This window comes from Triturus cristatus, chromosome 5_1 (genome assembly GCF_964204655.1).
Source record: "Triturus cristatus chromosome 5_1, aTriCri1.1, whole genome shotgun sequence".
Taxonomy (NCBI): domain Eukaryota; kingdom Metazoa; phylum Chordata; class Amphibia; order Caudata; family Salamandridae; genus Triturus; species Triturus cristatus.
The window spans coordinates 162965276-162990781 of record NC_140587.1 but is presented as its reverse complement, the minus strand read 5'-3'; the positions used below and the strand labels follow the sequence as shown (position 1 = coordinate 162990781).

Here is a 25506-nt window from a genome sequence, read left to right as displayed (position 1 = left end):
GCGGGTTCGCTGTTAAAATTATTTCAAGAGGCAAGGGGGCGTGGTGTGTTACCCCACAACACTTGGGGAAGGGGTAGTATGTTTGGTGCCCAAGTCGGTGGGAGATGTAATGGATCCATCATCATCTAGGCCTCTCAATGCTGAATGTGGACATGAAAGTATTGTGTAAACTGCCTGCCAGCTGCGATGGGAACACTGGTCCATCGTTCTATATTCAGTGCAGTAGATAGACATTAGTGCCAAGATGCTATTGGCATTCAAGCGCTTTACAAAACAAATCAATATTAATATCTCTGCAATCAGGTAGTCTTAACTCTTGGCTTACTGAGTTTGATGGGCACAACACTACGGAGTACATTTGGATTACCATATCTTTTACTTTCCCACCAGGAATATGAAATGTCCTCATAAAAAGATTGGATCAAGTCATCAATTTCCTCATTGTTGCCACTGTCTAAATTTTACAGGATAGTTGAACTGCATTTCTTTTAATTTTATACATGTACGTCAACTTTTGGATGTTGCCCCAGAACCCAGCTCTTTATCTCAATAGCTTGCTATAGTCCGATTTATTTTCTTAACCTGGGTTTTGATTTCTTTGGAAGAATCCTAGATGTGTCTGTTCTCAAGATTTTGACTTCAAATTTTCAATCCCCTTACTATCTAATTGAACATTTTCTTTCGCAACATCCCAATACTGAATATAACCCCCACCAATAGCTGCTATAAAGACATCCCATAATATTGGCATGGATGAACATTATGCCTCCTTTTTGTGCAAGGAATTAGTAATAGCTTCTCTGGTAGTTTTCAAGTCTACAAGAAATGGTTTCATGGAAACATAAGTCCTCAATAGGATGATTTCAACCTGCACAAAGGACACTGGTAGATGTAGCATGTTTGTTAAATAAGGAACCTCATCTATCTGATTAAGAAGGTAGTTTAAGTACTCATGGACAAAGAAATAGTTTAACCATCTGTGCGTTAGCATACCAGCTGCGCAACCAGCTGCTCAAAAAAAAGCTTCACCAAGCGAAGGTTTTCAATTTAGAATCTACTATTTAAAGGGAAGTGCCTTTAAAAGGACGTGTCCGAAATAAAGCCAACTCACTGAGAATAGCACGAAATGGTGTGCATGGTGACATATCCAGAGCCAATTTTGTCCATGTTTCAGTGTTCCAAATTGAGAACATCGCCAGTATTCAGCCCAAAAAGTAAAATCGTAGGACGATTTTGTCCTCCTGGATCATCAAGTCGTGGGTCACTGAAAAACCCTCATAAGCATTATAAAATATGTACACTAGTTCTTAATGGGAATAGCTTTCCAACTACGAGAAGCCATATGAACCTAAATAGCCTAGATAGTTAAAAGTGACCACTATCATTTTTTTTTTACAATTAATAGGCCTGGTGCTAGTGTCGTTTTTTTACGAGACATTATTTTGGCTTTGGCTGTAGCTGTGTGCAGATGCTTTACGGAGGCATATAGAGCCAAATTATCCAGGTGACCCTGGACCAAACTATCCAGGCCTTTTGTTTGCTGAGGGAGGCATTGTCTGCATACATAAGCAACAGTGTGAATTCTTCCCCAATTTTAGGAGTGCACGTTCCCCTTCACAATACAAAGAGGAAGACCTGAAGGAAAGATATTTAAAAAGAGCTACTTATTCCATTACTGAGACTTTTAATTTGTCATAATTGTTGCTAACTGGCCCTTTGCTTTTAAACTCTTTTGCCATTTCATCCTGATTAAATTGCACTTTACACAGTCTCTGTTCAACCAACATCTCCCCGTTGAGGGCTGGATTCTCGACTGCAATCAGGGTCTGGGTCTTCTGTCCGATGTCAGAGCGATCGTTTCCGAAAGCCACAATGTCACCACACACTAGAATATGTGGTAGGCGAGTGCCCCTGAGGGGCTTCCAACTTTGTAGGAGGAAAAATTCAAAGTTGCAGATAACTTCCTTGCTGGATGAAGATTTCAAAGGACTGAAGAAACCAGAAACCAGGAGTTCAAATGGGAAATTTGTTTGGAGCAAAGATCCAGGATCAGCAATTGAAGAGAGTGAGGTAAAAGCAAAGGAACAAAGCTGTGTTGGGACCAGTTCTCCAACCAGACGGAAGCCCGTTACATCAAACACCACAAACCAGGAAACCGAATGAACTGAGACAATTATGAAGAAACCAAGGGGAAAAATAGCCATCTGTGGGATAATTTGACTGCCATTTTGGAGCTGGAGGAGCAAGGAACAGCAGCCAGGAGTACAAGGTGAGTGAGACTCGTAGGCAAAGGTGGGCTTCTTACAGCATTCTCTGAGGCCTGTAAACCAAAGGACCATGCAAGGTGCCGCAGGTTTCGGTGCCCAGATGGCTGAGACACAGCTGCCCGACACACCCAGGCATGTACTTTTTCCACAACTGGTTTTCCCTCAGTATTGATCACATACAGTGTAGAAGAAGAATATCATTAACCGGCCTCTTGTCATTGGCTAGATCACTGGGATGAGGGTTAAAGGTTTAGAAGTAAGGCTATCAAAGAACCCACATACATGTTGTACTGTTATTTCATATGAACTAAGATTTCCACAAGGATTTTTTTGTTTCCTATAACCCTTATTGTTTGTGAAAGATAGGCATATGACATGGGGGAAATATTTGTTTAAATCCTGTGGTAAGAGATTCCCTTTCAGTCTTTTACAGTGCTTCCGGATTTTCATTTTTTGAGCGTATGATTTGAAGCTTTCACAATCAAAGACAAAGTTATGAAACCACCGGTCTTCAACACCAAACATTGGTTGAAGGTACAAGTGACTCTCACCAAAGGAACTCCTTGTAGCAAATACAGCTATGGCCAAGGCTATTCAACTCCATTGTGTGAATCCACCGGTAGAAGAGTTGCCACTACCCCATCAATCAGTCTCTCCCACTCAACCATATTCAAACACCTGCAACAAAAAGGTCTCAACAGCATCTAGGTCACCAAGAAAAATGGGAATAACAAGACAGAACAAATATGAATCCCTCTCCCTGGAAACGTAAGATTATCATCTTCATTCCAGTGGGCAAACCAGAGTTTTTAAACAAGGTATGAACAATATGCTATTGTGACAATATTCATAGGTTACATTTGCATAACATCATACATGGAAAATGGAGGATCTGTTGCTGCCATTTTCACAATTTGTAGATTTCTTTAGATTACTCAAAAATATGTCCGCTTTCGGCTAAGATTGTCATGTAGATTGGAACCAATGGTGTGTTTCAAGATGCAGCACATGATGTAAACAAGATACTACTAAGGCCCAAGTTCAAACAATCCTTTCTCCTTCCACTTTGTTGTCAAGAAACTGTGCAGGTTTTCCTAGGTTAAAGTGCCTTCCCTTTCTATAATCTTCTCTATGGATTCACCTCCAAAGCCATATCTTACATTCATCGCAATCAAAGCTCAGCCTGCTGTGCAACATGGCTTAAAGGACAGAAAGAAAAGCAATATGATTAGACCAACCGTGGCAGTGTCATAGAGCTTTGTTTTTCTTTACTTTAAGCCATTTTTTACAGCAGCCCGGGCTGCTGTGACACTTGTCGAAATAAACATTGCCAAAGCCAATAGACCTCGCATAGGCAAAACCTATTGGCTTTGCCAATGCTAGTTTGTGGCTGCTATTTTTATTTTGCTGATTCCATTTTTTTGTAAGTAATGATGGAGTAAATGGGTGAATATTATCTATATTTCTCCAATCAGTGAGAAAAACACTTCTAAATCAATGTGCAGTAAAGATGGGCATTGCCTACGACGATGCATATGCCATGTCCTTTATCAGTGCTTTTCACTTTAGAATAGAGCACAATTAGAAGCGGACGAGATGCCTTTGTTCACAGAACTGCTTGAAGGAAAACGCAGAATAGTTACTGTCATTTAATGCCATCCTCCAACCAAGGGTAGTAGCTTGAGGATTCTGCAGTGAAATATATTATTGAAGTATTTTTGTGAGGTTATATTTGGAGTTTTATTTTAGGCTTATTTAGGACTAGTCAGGAGCGGCCCATGCAGGTAAGAGTAGTGAGGCGGTGGGGCCGGTTTGGAGGGGAATCCGACAGATGACCATGAGGAAATATTAAATAAATAAATAATTGTCGTCATCTGTTGAAATCCCCACAGCCCTACTGCACTTACATGCACAGGCTGCAGCTGGGACTAGTATTGTTAAATGGGTTCTGGACATGCAAGATTGTCAAAACTTTAAAGCTAATGTATGCAACCTTCATTGACCTCTCCAACGTCATCCAATTTATATCCAACTGACCATGGCCTTTACAAATTGATGTATTAAAAGTCACCAATTTCACCGACAACCCAAGGGACAGAAGGCCTTGCCTCGGCAGACCACGCGTTACCAATACTGACAATACTCATGCGTATATCTTCAGCAAAGGTGAGGCCGGCATCTGCTATGCAATGTATGACCCAATTATAACTGGTCTTTTGCTAAAACAAATCACGAATTTTATCATCATTGTCCTGAATTTACCCTGTGTCTGAATCAAATGGTTCATACATTGATCCATTATTGGAAATCTTAAATTGTGCTAAGTACGCCTTTGATGTCATTGACCAAGAGCCTATCATAGCAAGGTTTAAGGCTTTTGATACAAAATTTGTGACTTTTTCTGAAAAAGTAGGATTTCCACATGGTCCCATTTACTTTTTTCAAGATTCCCATCGAGCCGATTCCAGGAACTGCATTCTACTGCTATTCATAAAACTTGGTGTCAAAAGTGGGACAGATTTGTGCTTTGCTTCACAGGCATCAAGGTGGAAATGCATTATTTTCAGTCGTGTTAAGTCTACAGGTAGTGTTGTGTGTGTCACGGAATCCGCAGTTAGCAGCTATCACACAAGTTGTGGAAGGGTTGTACTGTATGTATTACATTGTTGTTCCATGTCCCAGTCTATTGTCAGCTGCATATTCCGGCTGTGAAGGCACCCAAGCACCCCTTGAAGGGTCCCGAGGAGAGGTCCTATGCACGGCCTGGACCACACAATCTTTTCCCCCATTCCTGATTTCACTCTGTCCATTCTTGAGAAAAAAAGGATCACACACTGGTTACAATATTCAAAGGCAGTGTCACTCCAACCCTTGCATTAGTTTGAAAAAGAAAGCTCACAAAAACTTTCTGATGTTTATAACCTAGATCCTTTATTGGAATTTTGGAATGGTGCCCCATATGTATAGACCTTCCTTCGCTACGAGTCTACCATTGTGACTTTTAGGGATTTGAGCCAAAATTTGACACTTCTTCAAAAATATAGGACTTATAGAATATAGAAGTTTAAATAAAATCCATGAGGCATCACAACTGAGACAGGTTTCATACTTGATGATTGTTTTGCAGACTCCCAGCTCATCTAAGGTTATTATGTCTGGTGAAGAATAAGCCTGCATTGTGAAGTTCCTGGAGTGGTTTGCTGATATACTGAAAAGCTTTAATAGATAAAGACTGGGATCATATCAGGGGTAGCACGTGCTATATAAATGCAATTACAATAGAATGCAATACAATATCTAGTTTTCATAAACTGGGGATATCGAGAAATGTGGCTGATGGGAATCCATATTAATGCTGCAGGGCCTCCCTCATTGTCTTATTTTCAGATTAAGTGATTGTTTACTCTTTTGGTAGATCTGCCCCTTTCTGGAAGGTGCAACTGACAACTGGGAAAATGTCCAAGAGGTCCCCTACGCCTACAAGGGCAACCAGTGGGTGAGCTATGACAATGTGCTGAGCTACCAGTACAAGGTGAGTGTTCCACCTCACTCTAGGTCTTGTAACACATGGATTACTTACTGTAATTTTTGTTAGTCTGAGTCTCTTCTGCCACCTCATTGAGGTCTTGGAAAATATTACCCACTTGGGCAAACTCTGGACACAGGGTAAGGCATGTGTGCATGTATGTCTACTGTGTTTGCAGTTCTAGCATTTGAACCTGAAATGTTGCTGCTAGGGGTTTCTGTTTCATCTCTGACATCTGTAGGGAAACAGTTTTTTGTAACCTCAACATGTCCAAAGCATGCAGAACCCTGGTCGTGAATAGAGAACTGTTCACTTATTTTAGCAGCCATATTGTCAGTCTGTCATCAAGATGAGACCCCTTGGCATCTAGGCCAGCAATAGTCCAGCTTTTTCATGATGTACCCCTGCCCAGGCATCGTGCCAGTATTTTAGACTTCATGTAACCCTCAGCCTGATGCCATATTCTTTAGAGACTTGCCACTGGGATTCATCACCTCTTGATGTTACTCTGGCTATCCCTAAAGGTGAACTGATGATCGTCTATCAAGCAGAACTTACACTGCTACCTGTCAAACTGCTGCAGTGGAGGGCATTGAAATGATCGTCTCTGTACTATGCCTTAGTCACATTTTGTCTTTTTCTGGGGGCACTTATTTACCAGCATCCAGGTGAATTAATCACCTCATTAATAGATATAATTGCTCCCCATATATTGAATATCTCCAATTTTTCCATTTTAAGGGACTTAAAAATTTCATATTGCTAGCCCTCATCACTCATATGATGTTAGAAGGCTGCGCCATGCTCCGTCTTTCCTAGCGCAGTCTGCTCTTCACGTGTGCTGCAGGGCAGAGTCTAAATCCCATTTTCTAACCTCATGAATTTATCAGTAACCAAGGATCCCTTATTCCTGGACTGACCATTATGCAGTCCCTTCCTCTGTGGCTTTCTCCAAGAAAGATGTTTGCAATCTTTCTATGTCTTATTGCGTGTTTGGGCCAAGATGACAGTAGAGAAACCTATGAGAGCCTTATAGAACACCCTTGTAAACATCGCTATGAGATCTCTGATGATGCAGAACACTTTGGCAGGTGGATTACCTCAGTACTGGATTCAACTTCTCCTATCAAAAGTGTCTGTTCCCAACATAAAACGCGCTTAGTGCCCTGGTACTCAGAAATGGAGAATACAGCTCAATGTCATTGTAAAAAATTAGAACAAGGTGAGGGATGGAATGCTGGAATTAATCTCAGCCACTCAGGCACATTCCAGACCATCATTTCATGCCTACCATGCACTCTAGACAATGGCCCACATCATGCAAATTGGTGCTGACCCAAATCCTCATGAGCACAATCTGTCCCAAACTGCTAGATGAAGCCCACTCCAGAAGGGAAAGCAAGTAACCTCAGACTGATTTCGCCTGAGTTAAGGCTCATCAGTTGGGTGTAGCAAGAGTCCTATGGCACAGTGAGCACAGGACCCATTTCTAGGCACAGCTGTCACACTCTGAGCATCAACTGCAATAAACAACCAGATGCTGTATGAAATGCTTGAACTAATCTCAGGCACTAGCTAGCTCTTGGGCTCCTTTCAGTCCATCCTTTTTCCTCCACTGTGCCGCTCTTAAGTAAGTTTTTATTGTTTGGTCAATTAAAACCTTAACAATATAAGTACATATAAATACAAAAAAAAACATTAAAAGAGGAAAAACAACAGATTTGTATAGGTATTCATTATAAGGTGATTTTCTGTCATCTACTTCGGTCCAAAGTGCTTATTTAATTGGTGATGTGGCCGCATAGTTTCATTTGTTAGGCCGAATTCAAGACAAACCTGTGCCGTAGAAGCTGACAGTTGTAGCTGAAAAACTTTTTTTATAGGTAGAAACTATTAGTTGGTTAAAAAGCTCTGAGTCTTTGCCATGAAAAGCGGCACTGGCGTATGTTAACGTAGGAAGGATTTTCGCCGCCATCACCGCTAGCAGTGGTTTATATGATGGACCATTCAACCTTTTTGACAGTTGACTGAAGGCGAATGTGAGAGCGCTGGTTCTGAGTCATGTACTTTTTTTGCTCTGTGATTTTTGTAAATGGTCTATATAAAATCCCAAGTATTTATAGTTTTTTGCTTCCTCTAATTGGTTGCCATTAAGCCAGATGTTCTGCTTGCTTCTCCGGTGACTGCCAATCACCATTGTTTTGGTTTTTGATGTATTTATTTCTAGATTGTTCTCTGAGATGTAATCTGACATTTCATTTAAAACTCTTTGAAGACCGATCTTTGTTAGACTCATTATCACCACATCGTCAGCGTACGAGAGGTGTGTGAGTGCTAGCTTACCAAGTTTCAGCGAATGAGAATTGGTGCAGTCTAGCCTCTGTGCAAGATCAGACATGAACAAATTAAAAAGATGTGGGGCCAATACGCAACCTTGTTTGAGGCCTTTAGTCGTAATCAGCTTTCTTGATAATCTGGTGCCGTCTCTATCTTAATTCTTATCCATGTATTGGAGTAGAATTGCAGTATTCCGTGTAGTAACCTTTCGGGTATGTTCCAGGCTCGCAGGTTTTTCCAAAGGAGGTGACGGTCTACACTGTCGAATGCTGCCTTTAGGTCTATGAAGCAGAGGTAAAGTTGTTGTTTCCTCTGCTTGCATTTGTTTGCTATTGGAGATAGAGCTAAGATGTTCGATACCGTCCCTATACCTTGCCCGAAGCCTGTCTGATTAACTGGAATAAGATTGAGCTTATCTGGCCATTCCTTCAGCTCTTCCAAAAATGTGTGGCGTGCTATTTGGCTTCTACATCCACAAAGGCGATTAGCCTGTAATTGGATGGATTTGTTCTATTTCCTCCTTTAAAAATGGGTGTCCGTATCGAGCCTTGCCAATTCGGTGGAATACAGTTTAAATGCTTGCTCCAGAAAGATGGATCATTCTTAATAATGGCTTGTGGAATTCCATTAGGTCCTGGAGTGCCGTCTCCTCTACCTTTCTTAATTATGCGTATTACTCCATCAGCTAGCATGGAGGACTGGCTTGTCTTTACATTTGGGGAACTGGTGCCATTTTTTTCCCCTGCGTTTTGGTTTTTGCCTCCGTTGACTTGGCTCCGGAGATCTTTTTTTCTCTTATGTGATGCGTGCTGACCTCTCCTGAGTTGTTTGTTTCACTGACCCATTGTATGATAATTTCAGATGTATTTTTTTCCTCAGGCTGTTCCTGGGTGTTCACTTCTAGCATGTCATGAGTTACGATTTCTGTAAACTTTGTGGTTAGAAATTTAGCCCTCTCATGTTCTTGAATATTTGATGATAGCATGTTCACCGGCCTATATCATTTTATTTATGATTTCCCAAAATGTGTTGGAGTTGGTTTTCTTAGCACTGCAAAGCAATTCAGCCCAAAATTTGTCATTACGATTTCTTTTTTCTTCCCATAGCATTTTTTTTATACGTTTTCCTCAGCTGACGTACATTGTCCCAGGATACTTGGTCGTGGAAAGTTGTTTTTAGCCTCCTAATAGCTTTTTTGAGTTCGCATTTCAAGGGTGTCACCCAACCGTTGATTTTTGATTAATTTCATTTTTGTTTTTTTGATTTTTATACTGATGTTGTTTGCTCGACATTAATGTTGTGAGATCCGAGGTGAATTTTACCCAGGCTTGGATTTTGTTCGGGGGCCTCGAATTCGCTAGCTGTTATCATCTTTAATTTAGTGTGGAGTGTATCTATCGTTTCATTTGACCATTTAAGGCGTTTTAGGTCAATTGTATGGATGCTTCCCTCTATTATCATGTTTGCTTGATGTTTGGAAAAGTGAGAGAGAAATGGCATCAGTGCTACTGAGATGGCTGTATAATCCAGTCTTTATCGTGTCTTTCCTCCGTGGAATGTGTTTTGGTGGTAAATCATCTGTTCTACTGTTTATTACTCTCTGACCAAGAAACTCTAGGGCATTTACCAGTCGTTGACCTTCGGGGTCCGGTGTAGATCTCTTTAGCTGATATTGCTGTGGAACATTCCAGTATATATTGTCGGCTACTAACTTCTCATCTTCATCAGGGTTATATATGAAGTTAGAATTGTAATCCCCTGTCAGTATCATGTCCCATGAGGGGTATGTACTCCTTAAATCTTTAATTATGGTGATCAACTGGGCATTGTGGGCTGTTTTTTTCATTGCTAGTGGATGTGTATATGTATTGATCAACAGGACCGCTTTTGTTCTGCCGACGGTCCCAGAGGTAAGCTTTATCAATTGGATATTTGGACCTGAAGAGACAATCTGTTCCGTTTCAATATTTAGTGCTGTGGATGTATATACTTTACAACAAACAATTGATGGACGGAATGCTGACAATGCAGACATTCTCCCCCAGTCAAGAGATCTGGGTTAAATCCATCGTTCTTTTGCCCACTACGCCACCCCAGTTCAGACATGGCCATATGCAAATCAGTCTTGACCCTGTGCCTCATGGGAACAGTCCAGCCCGAACTGCCAAGCCATGTCTTCCCTGGACCGGAATCAAGCATCCTAGGACCGGTTTCGGGCTATCAGCCGTCATCAGCCAGGATAGCTCGACTCCAATGGCGTAGGGAGCACGGGTCCCACGTCTGGGAATACCCATCCCACTTAGGGCGAAAAGCGTTACAACATGGATTCCGTCCATCATTTGTTTGTTGTAACGGTGGATGTATATACTGCCAGTTCCCCTTTTGGCCGTCCATAAATTTTGGTTTTTGTTGCAGGGACTGTGTAATGTATGTAATTTGCCAGGGGAAAATCTTCCAGTGCCCATGTCTCCTGAAGCGCTATTATATCATATTTTTCCCAGTTATTAGGTTGACAGCCGTTTTCTAGTCATTTTTTTGCCCCAGCAATGTTCCAGGAGAGCAGCTGTATATTTCCAAGTCTTGCTTGACTGATGTCTTTTCCAATGGTCAGTGGCCCTTATCTGTACTTGGCGCTCCTGGCAGCCAGCTCCATCTGTCCTGGACTGGATCATTTTCAATTGTCTGGTCGCTCTGCAGTTCTCTCCTCTGAGGATGGAAGGTTGCTGCCTTTAACTACTTTAAGGACTGTATATTTATGCTGGTTGTTTGCTCTTTGACTTTGTCCATAACTCTTGTTGTGAGTTTACAGTCAAAGGGCCAGGATAGCGTGGTATAGTTGGCCTTGTCAGTTTAATTCCCCAAGCTTCGAATTGCAGATTGGAATTCATGATGTGCTGGGCGTCTTCTTCTGACTGCCATGTAGTCAGTGTTTGTTCTATATTTGTTTGATTTCCTTTTTCTATAAATTCTACTGCCAATAAGTTCGAGTTCAAATATTTTAAGGCTGAAATGTTAGCTGTTAATTTCAATATGTTTCCCCTATTCAGCGTGTCTTGTGGCCCTTTTGAGTCATATTCCGGAATTAAAAGTATTTGCTGTTTCGGGAGTTGATGCCATTGCTATATTTGTAACATTGGATCCTCATTCTTGTTGTCGGCTGTAATTTGTTTCTTTTCATCTTTTATTTGGACTCTAAGGTTTACGTATTGGGTCATATTTGCCATTCTGGTGTTTTGAGCTTGGTTTTCTAGCGGTGCCATGTTCTCCTGATTGATCTTTGTTGTGGTTAATTGCTAATTCCTGCCCTGAGTTTCCTTGGTGGTTCTCATGTCTATGTACCAATTGTGGTTTCGATTGCGTTTTCTCTGTTGGGCTAACTTCTCTATCACCGAGATCATGGGCTGTAGGATTTTCTGTTATCGGTCCTACCGAGGTGCTATTTCTATAATTGAGAGCCTCTGGGTTTAAGTTCTCTATTTTTTCGTATTCCATTTTAGGGTCTTGCCGTCCAGCCTCAAGAGTTTCTGTGGATCTTTGTCCGTTTTTCGGGCCTCTTAGTCTATTTGCGGCCTTATTGTCAGCGCTTTTTCGAGCGAGAACATTGTAATCCGGTGGTTTCCTCTCTGTGTTTTCTAACTGTTCGTGGATCTTACGGTCTTCATCGTTGGCGGTCAATGCCTTGCCTACTTTTATTCTGTGGCTGTGCCCTGCTAACTTCCTTTATCTCAGTCAGTTGCTTGTTTCCGGTTTTGTTCCTGGCTGCTATGTTTTTTCTCGTATCACTCTGCCATTCTAAACAAAGGCTGCACTCCTGTTAATTGTTTTTTGACCACATTCCATTTAATACAAAGGCCCGCCTTAGGAAATCAGTACTGATCCCCTCCTCATTAGACCAGTTTGTCCTGAACTGCCAGGTGAGGCCATCTCCAAAAGGGACCTCAAAAAATCAGAAAGCAAATTGAGGTAGAATTATGATGAACCTCCAAAGAAGGGCAACAATTTGAAATTACCATTGCTGTCCATACTTATTCCAAGGATAGAATGGAGATGCTCTCTTTGGTTAAGTCTTTGCCTAACCCCTCAAACAGGGTCAAAAGTGGCACCCTCTCCCAAACTTTGTGAGGAGTTGGTACCTTTTTTTTCAGGACAACATTGCCAACATCTCCACCCATTTTCCAGCACATTGTTACATACCATTTCATTAATGGAAGATTCATCCATGTCCTCAGTTGGTTCATCCATTTCTTAGTTTGAATCCATACTGGTAAAGGAAACACTGGCAGGGCTTAATTCATGCAAGTCTGTGTCTCCTTTAACATTGTACCCCACACATTCACCATCTTATTGCTGAAACCCTGATACCTCTCACTAATATCAATGCCTCCTTCACCACAGCTACTGTGCTGGCTACGTGTAAAGTCTTCAGTAGTTCTAATGCTCAAAACCCCTGACCGTTCACCCAAGTGTTTTTAAGCAATTTCGGGCCCATCTCCCTTTGCCACTGAAAATCCTGGAAAAACCTGCCAAAAAGTAACTGTCTTGGTATTTAGAGTCCCATTCCCCACTGCATGCATGGCATCCAATCTGGTTTTAGATCAGAATGCAGCACTTACACCACCCTGCATGCAGTCTCAGAAATCCTTCAATCCACCCTAGACCAGAGCAGCTCAGATGCACTTATATATTCTTGGACCTATAGGCAGCATTCAGTAATGTCTCACATGCCGTCCTCTGAAAACCTCTTAAAAAGCGGGGTGTGGGAAACTGCCATGAAATGCCTAAGTGTGGGCGGAACTCACAGTTTTACTCTTCGGAATTCCACTGAGTTAACTAAAAGCTCAGTGGGATTCCACGTAGTTCCTCAAGCAGCAGAATGGTATGCCGTGCACGCTTGTCGTGACCATCTGATTGCGGGTAGGCCTAATTGCGGAATTGGAAATACATAGAACAATATTGGCTGTTCTCATGCTACTGTTACCCCGCCCCCACCCCTGGAGTACAGTCACAGCCTTCACTCCATCTCCCCTGCCATACTCATTTCCCTTAATCCCACCCTGACCCCTTCTCCACTTACCAGCTACAGTAAAAGGTACGTATCCACACGTGGCTCAAATTTCTCCAACCATCCTTCAGCGTCACCGGATGATCTTCTGCAGCCACTCATGTCCTGCTACAGGAGATTCTCCACACTCTTCTGTGTACACTCTGTCCTCCTAATCTGGTCTAAGGTACTACCAGTCACCTGCGACCTCACCGAGTTACTTGTGAGCTCCCCAGTACACAGGTGAGCCCCCCCCGCCCCCCGAAGCCACAGCTTGCAATATTTGTTACTGGACTGGAGCTGGCTGCAGAACAGGGGCAGCGGCGAGTGGCAGGAGGGAGAGGAAGTGGGCAGCTGCTTGCTCGAAGGCACCTCCCTTTCTGTCTCCTGCTCCAACACGACGGCTGCATCACCCAGCGACCATCTATGGCAGCTTGTCAGCCTGGAGAGCACAGGTTTGGGTAAACCACTTTCACACACTTGCTGGTTTAATAAAGAACAATACAGTGCCTGCGTGTAAAAATGCTCATTTACCTTTGAGAAGTCACCCCCCCATATGCGAAGCAGCAATGGTTCTCATTGTGGGCAAGCATCCTTTAGCAAGTTGAAAGGTGGACACTAGCAGCCTATTGGCCCCACCTAAAACTTGGAGCAGGGGATAAAAGTCAACATGAGAATGCACTGCCATTCTCCAGACTGAATAACGCAAAGGCAGAAAAAGGACTTCTGCATTTCCGGTGAGACACCAACATACAGGAAGAAAGACACTTCCGGTGGAGATGTCGGGTGACTGGACTGCATCGAGTTCAAGAACTAGCAGGAATCGGAGTGTTGGAGTGAGGTGTAGAGCACCATCTGCTGCTGGTGACATCGCATGTTGGGAGAGGTTTATTCCGACTCTACCTCTGTCACTCATGCAAACATCAGACTGAAGCTGGCTGGAGATGCATTAGAGGGAGTAAGAAGAATTAGAGGGGGTAAGGCAGTGAACCACATGGAGTTTTTTGCAAGGCACCTCGCTCCAAGCAGAGTGGAGTTCACCACCCACCCCTAGAAATGGCTCAGTTCCTACTTAACCAACAGATCACAATTTGGTTTCTCTTACACCTTATAAACCTACTTCCTGTCCTCTTCCCTATGGAGTTCCTCTGGAATCCCCACCAATCTACACATTGTTCAATGTCTACACCTCACCTCTTGCTGAGTTAGTCCAATATTAGGGATTTAGCATATTATCATATGTTGATGACACTCAGTTGATAAGATATCACTCTTACTGCCACAGATTAACTTCTGGTCATGCATGTCATGTCACAATGAATGACGTTGCCTCAAACATAATAGTGAAAACACTGAGGTATTGTGATTTGGCACCTCTCTGGTCTAATAAATGGCAGTCTTCAGACCTTGGCTAACCTGCTGTTCCCCATTCATGATTAGATAACTTGGGATCCCATCCGATCAAAGCTTTTCTTTTGCTTGTCCGTTTTAATGTGTCTCTGCAACATGCGTATCACTACTGAGTGACCTTATGAAAGTTCTTACTTTCCTGGACAGTACTATTTGTAAAAGAGTAGTTCATACCTTTAATCGCTGCATAGCTGAATTATCGCAATTCCATTAATTTGGGTCTTCTAGGATGCCATCTGAGTCAATGGCTTCAAACTGCCCAAACTTCAGCCTTATGCCTTCTACTCAAAACTTAACTGGTAACCTGTACACAAGCACAAAAGGTCAAGAATAGGAGGCAGATCCTCTGTCTTCTTGGCATATTCTCTATGGAACTCATTTGATCTCTACTTTATGAAGTCAGAATACACTTTCAGAAAACAAATCTTAAAATGTGGTTCTTTAACTTCCCATAGTATATTGATCCTATTCCCCCATCTGTGCTTTTCTGCCTCGACTAGTGCCAAAACTGCCTTTTCTGAATATCCGCTGCACTCAAAGATGTTTATTCATTCACCTAATGTTTTCAGTAAAGTCAGCAGTCCCATCCCTCACTCCATCCATCCGCCAAGTGGCAGTGTTCAGGAAGGCTAATCAGCCTTTCCTTGCTAAGCAAAGGGCCTCATTGAATATCAAAAAGAGCCCTGTCTTTGCTTCCCTCACTTTAGTGTCTAGGTCTCCTCCCTCTAGCTTCAGAAATGTGTGCAATACAATTCTTCTCTCTTGAAACACATCACCTCCATATTGTGAAAATCCAGGCCATGAGTAGCCTAAATGCATTCCAAAGGCCTCCATTACTCTCGCTCATTCACACATGCAATGCGTGTACCGCGCATGCTACATATATCAAACTTAGTTAACATGCACTCAGGATTTTAGAGCATGACACTACGTACGCACATAAGTAGGACTTTAACCAAGTAGGCCAGTATATTTCCACTCCAGTGACTCCGATAGGAAGGCCTGGTCACATTACGGATACTCAAAACAAGTTAAGCTGCCACCTCCCCACTATATGCTAAACCCATAACAGTCACAGTAATCCTGTGTCTGTCAATGTAAGAACACTTAGGACACGCTTCGTTCTTCCCTCCCAGTTACAGAACAAGACCAGGTCCTAGTTGTGGGCCGTTCCACATGCAGTAGAGTAGCATTACTGGAGGTACAACATCAAAAGTTAGTATACCAGATACTTGTAGTCGGTCTCTCGTTGCAGAGGAGCACACCTGTACACCATGCAGTTGATATTCATGTCCCAATAGAATTTGTTGCATCTTTACAAATTTTCTAATTTACGAATTTGGTTTTATATTTACCTAAATCAATTTAATCATTTTTGTTAATTTTTTTTTTTGTTTTAATGCACCAAATAGCGCAAATACTATTTCTCAGCTGATCGTCGTTCTTGGGTATTTCTAGAGTAGTGTCATTAGGTGTAATTGAGAACTTTTTGGAACTTCACAGAACTTCTCTAGTAAGTAAATTTTGCTTCAAAAAGACTACTTTGCTTGAGCTTTTTCCATCCAAACATTTTTATGTTTGAGAATTTGTCAACAAAAAGTAGACCCGAAATTCACTACTTCACTCTCTTCCATCACAAAAAACCACATGGCAAGACCCCACCATCTGACTGCACCTTTACTAAACAGAACACTCCCACCATCTCCATCTGTGCTCCATCTCATCCCACTACTCCAACATATCACTCACTCACTCACCTCCTCTAGCTGGTCCTCTACTACAAAGCACAACCATCGCTTATCAACTGCTGAGTTTAGAGCTCCGAAGCTAGGCCCTCATGCTCCTCCTGCTATATGCACCACATCCAGTTTTAACAAATGCAAAAGTATTGCAGATTCTCCTTGCCAGTTGTGAAGAATCCTGATTTTATTAAAGACCATTAGGCGATTTAGTATGCAGTCTACTTTCTTACTATTTATTTACGGGAAACAACCTTTACAACGCAGTCATTACATCGCACTACCTTTACATAGCAGTCATTACTACATAGCAGTCATTACATCGCATGTCAATGCATTGCATGTCAATGCAACGCATGTCATTACAATGCAGGCATTACATCGCAAGTCATTATAATGCATACCAATACAACGCATAGTACCCTTACACTATTTAACACTTACCCTACTATTGCACTCACTGGAGTTACAATAGTAATTATTACCCCTATACTATCCAACACTTACCTTAAATGTGATGTAATTATCATGCATTGTAATGGTATGTGTTGTAAAGGGATAATGCGATGTAATGGAATGCGTTGTAAAGGTAGTTTCTGAAAATGTAATGGCATGCGATGTAAAAGAATGTGTTGTAAAGGATGTTGCGATGTAAAAACTGCACTGTAAATACATTCTTTATTTACAGCTTTTGAAACCACTACATATACCGTAATGCATTTCAGTTTTCAAAGCCATAAATATAAAAAAGGACCAAAAATGCTCAGTCTATATAGAGGCTATTAACCACTGGGTCCACCTCCTTTTCTTGATGCAAAGAAGTTCACATCTGATCTTTCGAAGAAACAAAAATAATTGAAGTCCAAAACATAAACAAACAACGTCGTCCAATCCTTTCTCCGATTCCATTTGTGGTCCACTTAGTGGCGTCCAAAGACACTTCCATGCTTGGTTGGTCAGCCTGAAGTTTGATTTGATGGTGGGGCACCAGATAACAGAAAAATATTACAGAGGTAGCATAATACTCACCTCCTTAGCTTTAAGAAAATCAGGGCTCTCCTTCACAACTGAGGGGCCGATTCCGATCGGGGTCGGAAAGCACTCCGACCGAGTCGGATCCGGAGTGTTTTCCGACCAAACCGGAGTCCTGCAGTTTGAGCGAGCACTATGCGGCCGTATGCTGTCGGACTCCCAAAGAAGTCAATGGGAGCCGGTCGTACGATGCGTACATGGGCTCCCATTGACTGAATGGGTACGTCGTGGACAAGTGCGCCCCCTACAGTGAGTACGCGTCCGTACCATCCGCACCGTACATGCTTGTGTTGGGGGTACCCTTGGGTCTCCCCCTGTGTCTGAGTCGTAGGGCTGTGGGTGACAGGGGGTCCGACGCGGACACCCAAAGGCATCCACCCGGACGATTTACGAGCCGGACACTCCTGCTCGCACAGGCTGTCCGAGTGCATCGTACTGGCTCGGTTGTGAATCGCATCCATAGCTTACAACCGAGACGTACAAAGCAGTTCGGACCCAGAAATGACTCGGTCGGTGAATTTCATGTAGCTCGTATCGTACTTGCTCGCTCGTACAGCTGTACGAGTCAGGCAGAAATCACGCGTACTGCTCGCGTTGGGTGCCCTTCCGACCTGGATCGGAATCGGCCCCTGAGTAGGAGAATCTGCAATACAATTTTATTACAAGAGAGGAGGCTGGTATTGTACACTTTTTAACACATAATGACTACAGTTGTTGCTGCATGTTCTATCAGCTTGCAATAGAAAGCCATAAATGTTGAAACCCAAGATCAACCTGAAGCTTTTAGGATATCTTCCAGACTGGTACCTACCCAAAAGGCTTTAGAAGCCATTGCTTTTCTAGTCAAATGGTCACCAAAAGAATTTTTATCCATTTCAGCTAATAATGTGTTTAACCCACCTACTTAGTGTGGTGTAAGAGAAGAGGGCTTACACAAGGCTATCAATTGAGGAGCTTCTGTCCTCGGGTCTTTAGTTACTGACACAAACCCTCTTAAGGCATCTTACTACACACAGTTGTGGATGAGATTAGAAACGTGGAAAGTGTATGTATGTAGATCATATTTTCTTACGGCACATAACATTAAACTGAACACGACCTGGATAAAAGCTCATTCTATCAGTATCCAAAGCTCTAGCATCTAAAACTCTTCTGAATTACACCAGACATAATAGCATTACTAATTATCAAACCGAAGTTTAAATTTTAAACTTTCATTATCTATCCATGACTCAAATGAATGTAACACTTTATTCACATCCCACATAGAAGCATACCTGGGCTTGTGAAGGACTAACTATCTAATCCCTTTCTTCAATCTACATACTAAAGGATGTTCACGTACATGCTTTCTCTCCACCTTTTCATACCCTACGGAAATAGCTGACCTGTATCCAATAATGGTTCTATTGCACTTAACCACTGCTAAGGAAGCCAAGACCTTTAGATTGCTAATCACATCCACTGAAATGGGATACATACCTCTTTCCAAGCACAAGGAACAGGATCCCCATGCTGACCTATGATTTGTTTATCCCGGGCCCATGATGCTTTGATGTACCCTGAAGCATCTTTTGAAATTCCTAGTAAGTCTGTGAGTGGCCTCAAAGATTGAGTACTTTTAGCTGTAGATCAGAGCCTGCGGGTTCTTCATAATTGGATAATCTACTGATCTCCCCAACAAGATTGAATAACATGGGTAACTTCTACAAAGTGGGGCGACCACTACTATTCACACCAGCTGATGGCGTATCGGAGTCCGACATCTAGAAATCATTGTGAATGGCGGTAAAGCATAACGAGTTCCACCTGACCAATCCTGAAGAAACGCAACCATAGTTATAGCTACCGGTTCTGGTCTCCAGCTGAAAACATTCTCTCATTGTGAATTCCAATAATATACTACAAATAAGAGGGAGAGAAGAGGTAGAATAGAGCGGCGGGTCATCCTCCTCACACTCGCTATGCAAAAATTAGAGAGCCCAACTCTGCTATATGGATTGTGTAGGCTTCTTTATCCAAATAAGCAACAAATGCTTATTTTAAATATGTAGAACCCTCACCCACCAGGGTTACCCCTTGGTAGCATGCTTCATCATTTGGTTTCTTCCCGTTCTGCTGAGGAACGGGGCCTGCTGCCAGCAGTGGGTTACACAGGAGAACAGACTGATCTCTAATGATATGTAAGAAAACAGGAGTTGGGGGGTTATAAGCATTAACAATATCTGGCTGATAGCTACTGTGATTTTAATAAATACTTCAGTCAAAATGATTAAAAATGGGAAAGATGAAGTGGGAAGTTCTCTGGAAAATTATAGCCCTAACTTCCTCCTAAAAGCTGGTAAAAGTTTCTGGCACCCGTCCCTGTGGCTTTCGTCAAGACCGAACAGTTCACTCCCTGAAACCACTCCTTTAATATTTGTGATTTGTGCAGAGTACATTCCTGTCACAATGCCATACATGCCAAAGATTTGTTGTCACCTACTTGGTGTTATAATTACATTGGTTCTGAAACTATAAAGAAGTTTAGCGCTGATTGACCCAGGACACTGGGAAAAGTCTTGTGTGTCGTTTATCCAGCATAAAATTGAAACTCCATATCCTCTACGGGTAATACTTCCCATTATCTTTAAGCACCTTGCCGTATCCAGCACGTGAAAGATCCAAAATAATTGCACGATCATCCGGTAGGTGCTATGTTCCATACTGAAGAGGACAATTTTGAGTTTCACATAGTACGTTGCCCTAGTGCTCAAATATTCTCACACATCACACAATGCACATGGTGCACAAGACATACATGTAGTAACACTTAATAGTTCTCCATAGGTCCACGGATCCGTGACAAACCTGTAGTTATATTCTGTATGTGCATGAAAACAAAGAGGAGTAAACAAAGAGGAAAGCGTTTTAGCCAGCGACTACTCCTCTCATTCCAGTCACATCACATCAGGGTCTGCACGACCGCGCTGTACTTACATCAAGGTCCCCATCGGGTATTGCTTTGCTTATTTGAATAAAGAAGCCTACACAGTCCATAAAGCAGAGTTGGGCTATTTAATTAATGTAATTAATTTATATATATATATATATATATATATATATAATTTTCCATTGCTCTGTCGACTTGCAATTCGAAAAGACGAAGATAGACCCAGGTTAGTGTGCTCTTTTTCAAAGATTTATTGTTTCAAGCCCATACACCATCGCCATTACGCGTTTCAGCCTCGCGGAGGCCTTGATCACATGGTATACTGAGTCAGTTTTTTTCAGTTTTTAAAGTGCTAGTGCGTCAAAGACGTGTGTGCAAAACACTCCCACCTCGTATCATGGACATAGAGGACAGATAACCCCCACAACTGCAGGGAGTACCCACGTTTGTACAAACAACGCAATATAATACAGTACTGTGATATAACATCAAAGTGCAAAAGGGTTGCCAGACAAAGTAAATATACACCAATAAATATATAAATACATAAATAAATATATAAATATACATATGTATGGATAGAAGCATAGCATTGATAAAATATCGTATAAAATGCTAAAAACAGTCTACCTCTGTTAAAATGTTATGCTCATTGAAAACAATGGCACCTTAAATGGTAAGCATAATCATTTTGATCGTATGTCGAGGACACCAGTTATAGACATAAATGCCACTAGTGAATGTCAACAAAAACGGGAACAACTTTCTACGTCACTCAGCCTTATTTGCACAATGCATCTAAGGAATGTCAGGTGTCTTGCCCAAGTGGGCCTAGATCTTGTGAGGTGGGTATTTTTGAAATAAAGTGCAAAAATGTGCTGTGCAAAGAGAACCAATTTACATCCTATCACAGCCGTGATTTAAGGCATGTAAACAAATACAGTGGGAAAAATGGAAGAATAATTTCTATTTCCACAGTTAATGCACAGAATTAAAAACAACAAATAGATTTTAAAAACTTATTTGATAATGAGTTGCATTCAAGAGGCAGCAGAGATTCACAGAAATGAAATGCATCAATGTATACACACAGTCCTAGACAGGTAAAAAAATCTTCACTAGCGTTCAAGCCCTGTGGTGTCTTACTATCCAGTCTGAGTATGTACCGAGTTTCCATCTGACGCAGCAATCTTTCACGATTGCCCCATCTTCTTAGTGAGTGGCAGCACAGAGTCAATAACGTAATATTTGAGGTGAGCTTTGTTATTATCATGGCACTCCTTGAAGTGCCGAGCCACGGGGTAGGCTGCATCACTGTTATTGATGGCTCTTATGTGCTGGAGCACTCGCTTGTGGACCTGTAGTTTCGTACTGCCGACCTACCGCAGGCCATACGAGCACTCCAGCACATATACTGCATACTCGGTCTTACAGGTTAAGGCCTTGTTGATTTTCACAGGCTTGGGCTGGAATGGCTCCTGGTAGGATTGTGTGTTGATGCCATATTTGCATGCCTTACAACTAGCACATTTTATGAACCCCTTACTTTTCCCAAGCCAGGTGTTGGTAAATCTGACCTCTGGACTACTCTTAACCAGGGAATTGCTCATAGAGCGTGCCTTTCTGAAAGCAACACTAGGGGACTTGTTCATATCTTTACCCAAAACAGGATCATTGCATACTAAGGGACAGTTTTTATTGACAATACTACGTATGGCTTTGTGTTGTATGTTATATGTCAAAATGAGGCGGGTAGGCTGGACCAGATCGGTATTCAAGTTGGATTTGTGTCTGTGTCTCCGATCTCTGTATTTTATTAGCTTTGATCATAGCTAGATCCAAGACTGTCTCAGAGTACCCCCTTTCTAGGAACCTCCATTTGCATTCTTGCTGGGCTAATGTACATTCATTGTCTGTACTACAAATCCTTCGAATTCTCAGCATTTCCCCAAAGGGGATGCTGTTAATTAAATGTGGCGGGTGATGACTTTGCGCATGAAGGATTGTTACCTGAGGTGGGTTTTCTATGTAAACGTGTTTCAAGTCTGTTGAACACAAACACCTCCACATCTAAATAGAATACGCTGTTACCGATCTGAAAGAAACACGTTAGTTAGATTCCTCACCTTAGAATATCCCCAGGCGTCAGACTGGATCCGGAAGATTTTTCGTCAGCAATACCCCTTGCGCGTCGCTAGGCGTCGTCTGCGGCTCCGCGTCCGTTGTCGGCGTCGTGCGCCGGAATGACGTCGTCGGAGTACTTGGACGCCGCCCTCGCGCGCTGACGTCAGTTCTTCTTTTTTCCGCGCCAGTAAGCGCAGATCCGGGAGAGCTACCCCTTTAGTCAATTTTTGACTAACTTTCTTGATCCTTTTTGATCCTGTCTCGACTCCGGTGCCGGTAGGATGCCTGGTTTCAAAGCCTGTATGGACTGTAGCCGCTTGATGTCGGTTACGGACCATCACCGCCGGTGCCTTTATTGCTTGGGCCTCGATCACGACGCGGCGTCGTGCTCGGACTGCAAGGCCCTGACCTCGAAGGATAGACGGGAGTGGTCCCGTAAGCTTCTCGAGATTCGCCACTCGGCTCCGCGCGCCTCTCGATCCCGGTCCAGGAGGAGGTCCAAGGATCGGTCGCGGAGCCGCAGCCGACGTCACCATCGGTCGTCGGGATCCAAGTCTTCGGGTAAGTCTAAGCATTCCAAGAAGTCCAAGAGGCGACACCACTCTTCGGACTCCCCTCGCCGGTCGCGCGACTCGGCCGAGGGTCAGGGTGGTTCCACCCCCGCGGCTCCGGCGGAGCCACAGGCGCTGCGCACGTCCCCATACCCTCCTGTCCCTGGGACTGACGCGACGCCGGCGGAAGTCAGTGCCTTCCTCTCGGCCATGAGGAAGCTGGCTCCGCCGTCGGCGCCCGCTGGTGCGCCTTCGGGCCCCGCGGACCCGACTGGGCTGCCTTGCCTTCCGGTGGCCCCGGCGCCGTTGACGGCTCCGGCCTCGACGCCGCAAGCGCCCGTGGGACCCGTTCTCGAGTCCCCGTCGACGCCGGTCAACCTCGTCACGCCTCCTCCGCCGGCGTCGACACCGGTACCACCCCCAACGCCGACGTCGACTCTGTTCGACGTCGAGCCCCGGTTCAGTCCGGCGCCGGTACGGCGTCTATGGACGCCGCGATCGGCGCCGCTAGAGACACATTTTGTCTACCGCCCGGCTCCGTTACTTTCTCCTCTACACCAGGAGTTGGATGATGGGGACTACTGGGAGGGATCCGAGGATCCTATGGCCGCTCAGGCCCAACTGTCCCAGGACTGGGCAGATGAACTGGGGGAGGCCAGTGGCCTGGATACCTCGCCAGACACTGGATTCATCTCTCCTCCGACTGTGGCTTCGGAGGAGGGTGCTGCTTTCTCTGTGGTGCTGCGCAAGGCGGCCGCAGCCCTTGGGCTCGAGCTACCTGCCGTGGCTGTGAGGACGAATGTCCTCACTGAGGTGCTTCTGTCTGCAGCAAGCTCCACTGAGCCTCTGCTGCCATTCAATGAGGCCCTCACTGACGTTCTACAGGGCACCTGGTCCAAGCCCTCCACAGTTCCTCCTGTGGACAGGAACGTCGCCAGGCGCCACCGCCCTGCTCCGGGCGACCCCAGTTTTCTGTCCCAACACCCTACCCCTGAGAGCCTGGTTATCGAGGCCTCCACCTCCCAATCCTCTTTCCCGACCGCCCTGCCGGACCGGGATTCCAAGAGACTAGAGCAGTTTGGCAAGAAGCTGTTCTCCTCCCTTAGTTTGGGCCTGCGGTCTTTGAACACCGCTTGTCTCTTGGACCGTTATTCCCACTCTCTGTGGGATGCGGTGGAGGACGCGCTGCCCCTGTGTCTGGAGGAGGTCGACGAGGTCAGCCCACATCCACCCCGGCAGCAATCCGCCTCAAAGCCTTCCTAGTCCGAGCTTTCAGGCCCATTCCACGCCAGTGGGCGGCAGAGTTCGCCATCACCTGCTCCACTGGCGGTCCATCACATCGGACAGGTGGGTGCTGCAAATCGTCCGAAGGGGCTACTCCCTCCCCTTCGAGACGACCCCTCCAGCCATGCCACCGCAGCACCACCGTATCTCGGGGGATCATTTGAATCTTCTCCACGAGGAAGTTTCGGCCCTCTTGGCCAAGGGGGCCGTCGAGCGCGTTCCGAGCCCAGAAGTAGGTCGTGGTTGTTATTCCCACTACTTTCTGGTTCCCAAGAAGGGCAAAGGGGGCCTACGCCCTATCTTGGACCTCCGGAACGTCAATACCTTCCTCCGGAAGGAAAGGTTCAAGATGTTAACTTTGGCTCAGGTTCTAGCTGCCCTAGACCCCGTAGACTGGATGGTAGCGTTGGACTTGCAGGACGCATATTTCCACATCCCTGTCCTGCCGGCCCACCGGCATTACCTGCGGTTCACGGTGGGCCCGGAGCACTTTCAGTTTACCGTGCTTCCCTTCGGCCTCACCAGTGCCCCTCGGGTGTTCACGAAAGTGATGGCGGTGGTCGCAGCTCATCTGCGCAGATCAGGGGTTCCAGTCTTCCCCTATCTCGACGACTGGTTGTTGAAGGCGGGCTCGCCCCAGGCAGTCGTCTCCCACCTCCAGACTACGGCGGATCTCCTGCATTTGCTGGGATTTTCCATCAACGTGCCGAAGTCACACCTGAGCCCCTCTCAGAAGCTCCTCTTCATCGGAGCGGTTCTCGATTCGGCGCAGTTCCGGGTCCATCCACCGGAACAGCGGGTCCGGGATATACAGGCCCTGATTCCCATCTTTCGGCCTCTATCCTGGGTCTCGGTCAGGCTAGTATTGCGGCTTCTGGGGCTGATGGCCTCCTGCATCCTACTAGTGCATCATGCCAGACGGCGCATGCGGGCTCTGCAGTGGGACCTGGAGTTTCAGTGGGCCCAGCATCACGGCAACCTGTCCGACCATGTCTTGATCTCGGAGGGCACTGCACAGCAGTTGCAGTGGTGGCTCACGGACCGCGATTGGGTCAAGGGCAAGAGCCTCTCCCTTCCCCAACCGGAGCATGTCGTCGTGACGGATGCGTCCCTCCTGGGATGGGGTGGCCATATGGGAGAGGTGGAGGTCAGAGGCCTCTGGTCTCCGGCGGAGTCTCGTCTCCACATCAACTTGTTGGAGTTGAGAGCGATCCGACTTGCACTGAAAGCCTTCCTTCCCTCTGTCAGGGGAAGTGTCGTGCA

At 44.5% G+C, this 25506-nt stretch overlaps 1 protein-coding gene across 5 annotated transcripts in view; it reads left to right on the top strand.

The window, feature by feature from the left end:
- Positions 1-25506, top strand: part of LOC146830517 (chitotriosidase-1-like) — a 101743-nt gene that overhangs the window by 63209 nt on the left and 13028 nt on the right. For 3 of the 5 annotated variants that reach the window (XM_085604721.1, XM_085604719.1, XM_085604718.1), the window contains one exon: positions 5683-5785. Coding sequence is in view for 2 of the 5 variants with exons in the window: in XM_085604722.1 (XP_085460848.1) it covers positions 5683-5767 (85 nt within the window). In the remaining 3 variants the exon portion in view is untranslated. Of the gene's footprint in view, positions 1-5682; positions 5800-25506 lie in introns of those variants that run through there. The other 2 variants (XM_085604722.1, XM_085604720.1) reach the window with 1 other exon arrangement.